This window comes from Passer montanus, unplaced genomic scaffold (assembly GCF_014805655.1).
Source record: "Passer montanus isolate IOZ18808 unplaced genomic scaffold, ASM1480565v1 scaffold49, whole genome shotgun sequence".
Classification (NCBI taxonomy): Eukaryota; Metazoa; Chordata; class Aves; order Passeriformes; family Passeridae; genus Passer; species Passer montanus.
In genome coordinates this window covers 4,385,672-4,394,744 of record NW_024369818.1, presented here as the reverse complement: position 1 = coordinate 4,394,744, position 9,073 = coordinate 4,385,672, and the positions used below count along the sequence as shown (strand labels likewise).

The 9,073-nt window shown below is 45.8% G+C and overlaps 1 protein-coding gene across 2 annotated transcripts in view; it reads right to left on the bottom strand.

Moving 5' to 3' along the window:
* Positions 1-2,701: 2,701 nt before the first annotated feature.
* The window catches only part of HDX (highly divergent homeobox), a 41,107-nt gene continuing 34,735 nt past the window's right edge, over positions 2,702-9,073 (bottom strand). For both annotated transcript variants that reach the window (XM_039722605.1, XM_039722604.1), the window contains one exon: positions 2,702-9,001. In XM_039722605.1, coding sequence (XP_039578539.1) covers positions 8,876-9,001 — 126 coding nt within the window. In that variant the 3' untranslated portion in view covers positions 2,702-8,875. The remainder of the gene's footprint in view (positions 9,002-9,073) is intronic.

Below are 9,073 nucleotides of genomic sequence, written 5' to 3'. Positions count from 1 at the left end.
GGCTGTAGAACATGCAAAATTTGTCCATCCTGTTCCCATGGCCCAGATTATGCAAAAAGACACATTCCAGTGGGATTTTTCCCAAAAAGGGCTAAACCAGGGAGCCTGAGCCAGCGTTCCTGGGCTGGGGGCAAACCCTGGTGCTTGGCTGTGCAGGTGTCTCGTGAGGAGCCACAACCAGAGCCCAACTCCTTCAGCTGCTTCATTCCTCCCTGATCAGTTCTGATTCCTTGGCCAGGCTCTGTAAAAAGCCTGAAATTTTAAATAATGGTCCAAAAATGGGAAGATGTAGCCGGCAGAGTGTGGGTTGCTGAGAGAAGAGAAGGCTGAGCTAAATATTTGGCAGAATTAAGCAAACCAGGAAAGACATGTGGGCATAGAGAAATAATTCAATATTCAATTTCTGGCAGAATTCATGAAATCTGTTTATAGTTCGGATCACAGTGAGCCATTTATTGCTATTATGGGAATGAAGGCCTGGGGGGGTTTGGTTGCAATGGCTTTGCAACTGTCAAATGATTAACAGAACATTAAATTCAGGTTAATTAACCCATGGTGCTTGGCCTGATGGGGTGTCTGTTCCCAGGTGCCACTCCAAGGTTTGGCCTTCCCAAAAAGGCTCTCCTGGTGTGGTGCTGCTCTCCTGCTCTGTCCATCCTCGAGGGGGTGGGACCTGCTGGGTGACATCTTCAAACTCACTTCAAATTCCCCCAAATTCTAACTGAGCCCAAATCCTCGGGAAGAAAGAGGTAAAGGGCTTTTAATTGAAAATTTCACATTTGACAGAAAAGAGGACACTGCCAGGGAAGATTGAGGCTGGGCAGAATTTTGCCTTCAAAAAAAATCGAATGAGATTTTTCTAGTGAAAAAATTCTACACAGTCCAAGATTATTCCAGATTTCCAGGCGGAAATAACAAAAAAGCAAGATCAAATAGTAGGTAAAATTGAAAAAATTCACATTTCTTGCCTTTCCCTCCCCTCTTCCTTTCCCACTAACATAAGAACTGCAAGTAAATAACCAGAAAACACCTTTTTTCCCCCAGTTTCTTTCTTCTCCCGTAGCCCTTTCCCTCACTCCTTGCAGCAGGAACATGGAGCTGGAGTGGCCAGCCCAGCTGTCCCTGCTGGTCACACATCCCCAGCAGCTTTGGTGTCCCCAAATCTAAATCCATGCAGGAAAATTAAACTGGAATGTGCTCCTGGTTTATGGCTGCACCTTCAGTCTGATCTCAGTCTCCTCTTCACTAAATGCCAGATTTATTTTAATATTTGATTCTCCATTGAGACAAAAATAGTTGTTCATTCTGAAGTATGAAGTATGGGGACAGTTCGAGGCATTTTTCTCCAGTTCCTGGGGTTTTTGCCGCCAGGTGGCAATGGAGCTGCAGCACCACCCGCCTCGCTTTTTTCCCAAAAACCCGAACTGTTTTTTTCCCAAAACACCCGAGTTCAGGGTCCCAGGAAGGTTTCTTAATAACAATAAAGTTTGTTAACTTTAGGGTCACACAGATTTAACTCCTCTCCATCCACGCCCTCCCTGTTTTAGCCTCCCTCTCTGCAGCCGGAATTCCAAAGCTGGACTGGGCTGAGCTCGGAGTTGAATCAGGATTGTGGGAATCTGCCGGCAGGAGAGGAGCCGGGCAGAGTGAGCCCGGGAGCCGCGGCCGCGGCCACCCGTGCCACCAGGGGCGGCCGGGGCTGCGGGATCTGGAATTGCGGGGTCAGGGAATTGCGGGATGCGGGAATTGAGGGGTCTGGGAATTGCGGGATGCGGGAATTGCGGGATCCGGAATTGCGAGACGCGGGAATTGCGGGATCAGGGAATTGCGGGATGCGGGAGCTGCGGGAATTACGGGAATTGCGGGATCCGGAATTGCGAGACGCGGGAATTGCGGGATGCGGGAGCTGCGGGAATTACGGGAATTGCGGGATCCGGGAGATGCGGGAATTACGGGACCCGGGAATTGAGGGATCGGTAATTGCGGGACACGGGAATTGAGGGACCCAGAAATTGCGGGATCAGGGAATTGCAGGGTCCGGGAATTGCGAGATCCGGAATTGCGGGATCTGGAATTGCGGGATCTGGAATTGCGGGACGTGGGAGCTGCGGGATCCGGCTGCACCCCGCTCCCGTATCCCAAACCCTTTTCCGTGCGGGCCCTTGGGGGTCTCTCCCACCGCTCCCGGGCTGGGATTGTTCCCGTCCTGTCCCAGCACAGCCGGGCTGCTCTTCCAGCCCCACGATCGCTCCGAAGCCAGCGAGCCCCAGCTCCAAGAACTTTCCCCAGTTTCCATCCACATGGACTGGGAGAGGTCAGAGGTGATGGGATTTAGCTCCGGAGATTTTTAACTCGGGGAATGCCAAGGGATGGGGTGAAAAGAGCACAAAGAGCTCAGGTTTGGCTTAAAAACAGCTTTAAAAAATCCCACAGCTGAACCCCCTGCTCTGAGCTGAGCTGGGTCCGTGCTGGGTGTGGAGCCTCCGTGGGACACAAATCCCGTTTTGGAAGGGACATTTCACTGCAGAGGGCTGCAAGTTCTCTGTAAAATTCCAATCCTGAAAAGCCACTCCATAAATTAATTTATATGGTGGGAACTGAAGAATTAGGGCTGAGCCTGACATGGAATTCTTGCTGTTCTGAACAGAAGTGAGCATTTACAAGGCCATTAATAAAGACAGAAACAGAGAAGTTCATATAGGAAAAGGAGTTAGTTCACCTTTATTTCATTTCTCCATAGTCCCAAACTTGACAGACGTAGAAAAATATCCTTGAGTCAGTAGACAAATTTACCAATGCTAAATAGCCCTTTTCTCTGACCATCTGGGCCACCCTAAATACATTTGTACAAGCATTACTTCAGGGGGTTTCAATAAAAGGTTCTTCTAAACTATAAACAATAAACTACAGAGGAAAAACTTGAGCTACCAAAGCATGCAGATGAAGGGATCTTCCAAAAATTCAAAAAAACAAACAAAAAAAAAATTGAGAAAGCAAACCAACCTTGAGATGCATTTGGAGGAGAAAACAAATTAGGACCATTTCAGGAAAAAATAATTAATTAAGAGAAAAAGCAAACTCTGTAAAGGATCTGTGGATAAGTTAAAATATCTATGGCACAACTTTTCACCAAAAAAAAAAAAAAATTAAGGCGAAGACCAACGTTTTATATAAAAATAGCTGAGCAGGCTTCTAAAGCAGGAAATCAGCATTTCCAATGATGACTCTGTTAATACAAGATTATAAATACCCTCTATATACACAGAAAACCAACTCAGTACAAACGCCTGGACTGTTTCTCTGGGCACGTGGCACTCGGAATGCCCAGGTCAGGGTCCTGGACCATATGGAGGTACTTCTGTTGAAGGTTTGTAGTAGTTTCTTTGCTACACGTACTGATACAAATCATAAAAATGAAATATAAATAGTGATTTTCACACAGAAACTTAGGAATATGCTCGGGTTACAAAGCTTAAGGAATTGCCCAAAAGGAAATGATGAAAGATTTGAAATCATCAATGATCCTGTTTTGTAGGTGAAGGAAAATATCCATGTTATACAATAATATTTAAATTTTCAGAATATTTTTTTAAAATGAAACTGATTCCTACAGTGAAAATAAAGCAGAAGTTATCACGGCAGAAGATTATCTCTTCATAAATACAGCAGTTGGTTTATTTGCCAAGATCACTTAGAAATATCATTATTATGGGCATTTTCATAAATTTCCAAGCCTAAAAGTTACCAGTTGCAAGGACATAAATAATAAACCATATTTGTATGAATGTATTTGACTAATTTTCAGAACTATGCAACTGATATGCAGCAAGACACAAAAATAAAGCAAATAAAATATATTTGAGAAGAATTCCTTTAACATTTCAAGTTAAAATACCTTTGTAGAGCTGCTGTGATCAAGTTCAGTGTATCTGTGCACATTGTAAATCTGCATCCATGTTTTCACACACACTAATTCCAGAAATAACCCCAGAAATTATAAAATTCCTACTGGAGAAGACAATTTCCCCCCAGCACAACTCAGTGGATTTGCCAATGACTTTTTGAATTGTATTTCACAAAATGTGCAGATAAAGCAGAAGCTCTTGTTTTCCACAGCATAGAAACCTTTTATTTTATTGAAATTTTCTTGACTAAAACCCAGACCCTTCATTTCTGCCTCCTTGTGCCTCATTCCCTCCATCCCCCTCGTGCATCCTGCCACCCTTCCCTGAGCTCCAGGGAGAGAAAGTGATGGGGGAAATTCAAGGAAGTCTTTTCAGATGAAACTTAAATACAAATGTGGCCTAAATCTACATTTGATCTCAGTTTGTTACTGACCCATTTTCATTTAACACTTCAAAATTCTTTCTACAAGGTCTCTCTAAAGTTATGGTAAAAAAAGGAAAGTGAAACAAAAATCTGTGGAGGTATTTATGAGCTGTGATGTCTCAGGAAGTGTAAAACCCTTCTCCTTACAGTGCTGAGATCACTGACTGCTCTCTCAGATTAAATCATCTGATGCACTGAGCAATGTTCCAACAGTCATTAATACCAGAATTAAGGATAATACCCATTTCTCACAGTAACTGCACCAAAATCAACACAGCCACCCCACCATCCTTCAGCTTTAACAGAAATATTTTCTCCCATTAACACACGCTAAGCTTTTCTCCCTAATATTCAATTATTTCCTTCTCCACAGATTGTGATGAGCACAAATACAGAAAAATAGCATTAAAATAAAAGCAAACCAATGCTCACACTCAGCAAAAACCAAACACAAACTGAAGGATGCATGTTGGGAATAATTTATTGCCTATAAAAGGTTAAAAAAAATTCCTAAGTTCACATTTTCTGTGTGGGTTTAAGGGGTGTCACGTTTGAGAGGTAGCGTTGTGTAAAATGTAAAACAGAGCTGGAAAAGAGTTAGTGACTTCCTTCAGTAACATGGGAAACTGTTCCAGAGCCAAAGCACTGACCTGAACTGTTTTCCTTCCAGGAACACCCTTGAACACCTCCTTCAGCCAGGAGGATTTGCTCCTTTGTGGGAAAAGAGCCCCCACGAGCCCAAGGCTCTGCCCCGTTCCTGTTGCCCTCTGACAAAGCAGCTGCTGCTCCTCAGAGCAATAAACACTCACACTCTAAACTCCTGCTCTTCCATGGAAAACACCCATTTTCTTGTGCTGCCTTGACTATTTTTTTCACCCCAAAACCTTTCAGGTTTCACATTTTGTCAATGAATAAACCATTCTTGATTAAGGAACCAAGCAGCACAGCCCAGCTGGTTTCTCTGCAGCAGGTGCTCACTGACCACCCCAGCTTTGCTCAGCCAAGCTGGGAGGATTTGGGGCAGAAAAGGCAGAGCCTGGCCAGGCTCCAGCCCTTCAGCCCCTGGACATCAGGCTTTGGGCTGGAACAGGCTATGAATTGCTCCCGTGGCAGGAATTCTGTGCTATTCCCTTCATGCACACCCTGTCCCTCAGGCTGAGAGCAGAGCCAGCAGAAGGGCAGTGGTGCAGGAGCCTGTGCTCAGTGGCAGATCCCCCAGGGGAGGGCAGATCCCTCTGGAGCAGGGATTCCCATTCCCAAGCACGATGTCCAGGATGCTGCTGGTCTGTCCCAGCCCCTCCCCAGTCTGAGCCCAGCAGCACACAGCAGACTCTCCAAAGCTGCTCCCAGTTCAAGGTGAGGACACCACCAGGACATTCTTTTCCTCACTCACAGGGCTGCAAAGCCCCAGACTCCTCATTTCACACTTTTTATTGCCTTAGTGAAAAGAAATACTTGGAGAGATTAAAGTGCAGAGCTGCCTCCAGGGCTGGGCACTCCAGAAACCTTGTATGGTTCATCTGCTCAGGTACCTTTAAACCTGCCCCAAATTCACCTACTGGAGTATTTATTGTTTTATTGGAGTATTCCCTGCTGCTGTTACTCCTGTCAGACCTATGGATGTGACTGAAGCATCACCTGCAGGGAGAGGAAAGCAGGCAGAGCTCCAGGAAACAGGGTTTAACCATGAGCAAACCTTCCAGCAGCCAAACCAGCTCCCCAGGGAGAGCCCTGCTGCCTCTGGGTAGTGTCTGCTCTGGGCAACCCTCCCACCTTCTGAAAGACATCGCTGATGGTCCCATGGGTGCTTTGGGAATGAACAGTGACAGGGAAGTCATTGTTCATGGACAAAGAGACTCTGCAGGATGGTCAAACATTGCTACCTGGGCACAGAAAGTGATAAAACCACCAGCACCAGGCCCTTCTGCTGCAGTGGTAATTCACATCACAGTCACTCCCTGGGACAGAAAGGGGGCTGATTTCTGGCACCCTGAAAAGCACAGCATGAGCCTCATCTCCTGTGGAAGGGTATGGAATGATGAACTGCACTTACTGCAGGTGTTTGTCACCACCCTACAGAGGGGAAACACCCTGAGCCCAAAGCCACCCCAGAGCCACCCCCACTGCTCTCCACCAACATTTAACCACCTCTCATGGCAGCAGCCATTCCATTTCTGCTGGAAATACACACTGACACTGAAAAACCCCAGCCAAGGAGCTGTGGAGCATCTTCCTCCCCAGATTTTGTTATTCAGGGATAGAATTTTTACTCTTTTTTTCCTGGCTATCCTGTAGTGTTGTCAAGTGTCCCAGGCTGTGTTTTGTCTCCCCACAGAACATCCCAGGGATGGGGTGGGCTCTGACTGCAGCTCATCTCAGCTGCACATCCAAGAGGATCCCAGCTCCCTGGAGAACAGGGGCTGACATCACTGCTTGTATCTAGCCAACAGTTCATTCAAAATTCATTCCTTCCGTTTGTTTGGATATGAAATAGCAGCAAGACAGCAAAGTAGGAATCATCAATGGAAGTTTTTCCTGCAGGAAGGCAGATGATTTAATTGACCATGAAATTGAGAACTCCTGTTAAGAGTATCCTGCTCTCTCTCATGGGAATTCAAGTGGAAGAAGCAGGAAAGCAGGGTCCAAATAGTGGCAACTCCCAGCACTATTTTATGTTAATTTCACAGAAAACAAGAGATTTCATTGTCAGTGGCACAAATTTCCTGTCTAAGAGAACAGCAATAGAAACCATTGTCAGCCTGGCTCAGAAAACCCTTTATAAATGAGTTTTTCAGAGAATTCCAGCTCAGCTCTGTCCTCCCTGTGAAGGACAGCACTGTGAGCTCTGCTCACAAACCTCCCTTCCACTCAGAGTTTTAAAGCCTCAGCTCACACACAGGCCCAGCAGCCTGGAACTCAGCTTTCCCTGTGGAAGGGTGGCTCTGCTGGGAACTTACAGAACTGTACAGGGAGTGAAACTGTGAGACTTTTGGTTTTTCAGAACACCTTTTAAAACCATTCCTGCCCTTTCTGCAGCTGGTATTTAACAGTATTGCTAAAAGCTCCTCGTGCCCAAGGAGAGACTAAAAACCTGAAAGAACAGAGCTCACTACTGATACTAAACAGAAAGAGCTGTACAAGTGATTAGAGAGGAACTGATGAGACTGAAAAAAACCCTAAACCTGAGTCTAATCCCAGTATTAAAGGAAAAAAAGGTGTGATTTCCCCAACACTCTGGATTTTCTGAGCTACACCTTGGACCTCGCACTGAAATTAAGGGGGTTACTTAATTTGAAAAAGGATTCCCCAGAGTCAATTATTATTTGGCATAAAATGGGAAGATCAGGGTTTTTACCAGACTGAAGTATCTGTGTGAAAAATGCTTGCTGAGGGATATCCAGGTTGGAATTGGAGCATCAATGCCATGGGCAGGCACCTGGAGCATCCCACAGAACCATCCTGGAGGAGAAGAGCTCCAGGACTGAGACCTGCCTTGGCCAGGCATCCCCTGGACACCAACACAGCCCACTGCACCCACCTGGACATCTCTGCACAGCCTCCCCACCCAGGGCTGAAGGGATTCAGTGCCAACAGCTCTGGGAAAGAAGAAATTCAGTCCAACCCCTGCCTGCAATCCACATCACAGCTTAGAAATGGCATTTGCCCAAAACTGCACCAGGCAGGGCTTCAAACCAGATCTGCAGAGCTCACTTCCAACGCTGGAAAACCTTTCAGGATGCAATGACAGCTGTGGAATTCTGATTCTGACTGGCTTGGTAAAGTGGAGCAAAGTTTGTGGAAAAATACATACCCAAGAATTAAAATAATAAGCAGTATTTTTAGCATTCAGGCTTTCACAAATAAAAACTGTGACTACAATCATTAAAGAGTGTAAACACCCAATCCCATTGCTACTGTATTAGGAAGTTGTGTCCTGCAGCTATCAGGGTTCCCATTTCCACCTCATTTCTTCCAACACTTATCACTGCTTCTTTGCATTAATAATTTATTCACGATAATTCAGTTTTTTCAGTTAGCCTTTCAAGGTTTTTTCAGCTATTTTGGTCAGAAAAATGGAAGATTTAACAATCTCAAATCAAAAAACAAAAACCACTTCAGTTTAATTTCAGGTTTTCAAGCACAACTCAGAGAAAGCCCGTTATTCTATTTGGATCCCCAATTTTTAGTCCACCTACCTGAGTAAAAATGGGGAAAAATATAATAAACAGGCCTGGGGAGCACGTGGAGCTGGAGAAACTCACCGTGTGTGTTTCCCACTCTTGCATCCCTGCTCAAAAAGACTTTGCTACAGAGCCAGAGCTGTTCTGGAGGGTCAGAGTTGATCCTACCCGAGGCCAAGCTGCTACCAGTGAACCCTTCCCTCACCCAGCTCTCTGGTTTTCCAAAGCCAGCACTGCCAACTCCCGGGCAGTGCCAGGCTGTGAGGAGGCTCCAGCACAGGCTGAGAGCTCTTCAGAGCAGAAGCCCCTCTCTCTCTCTCTCTCTGCACTCCCTGGGGTTCTGCTGTGTCCTGCAGAAAGAGGCATCACAAGCTGTCCGAGGCGTTCTTCTCCGACAGCGACGAGAGGCTGAATGAGGTATCGTCGGGCTCGGGGGAGGTGTGGCTGAAATCCATCTCTTCAAGCTCAGGAGGTAAGTCTGAAAGCAGAGCCTACAAGGGAAAAATATATCTAATATGTGGTATATGCACTGTTAGGTGTGGGGTTTTTGTCAGTGGTGATTT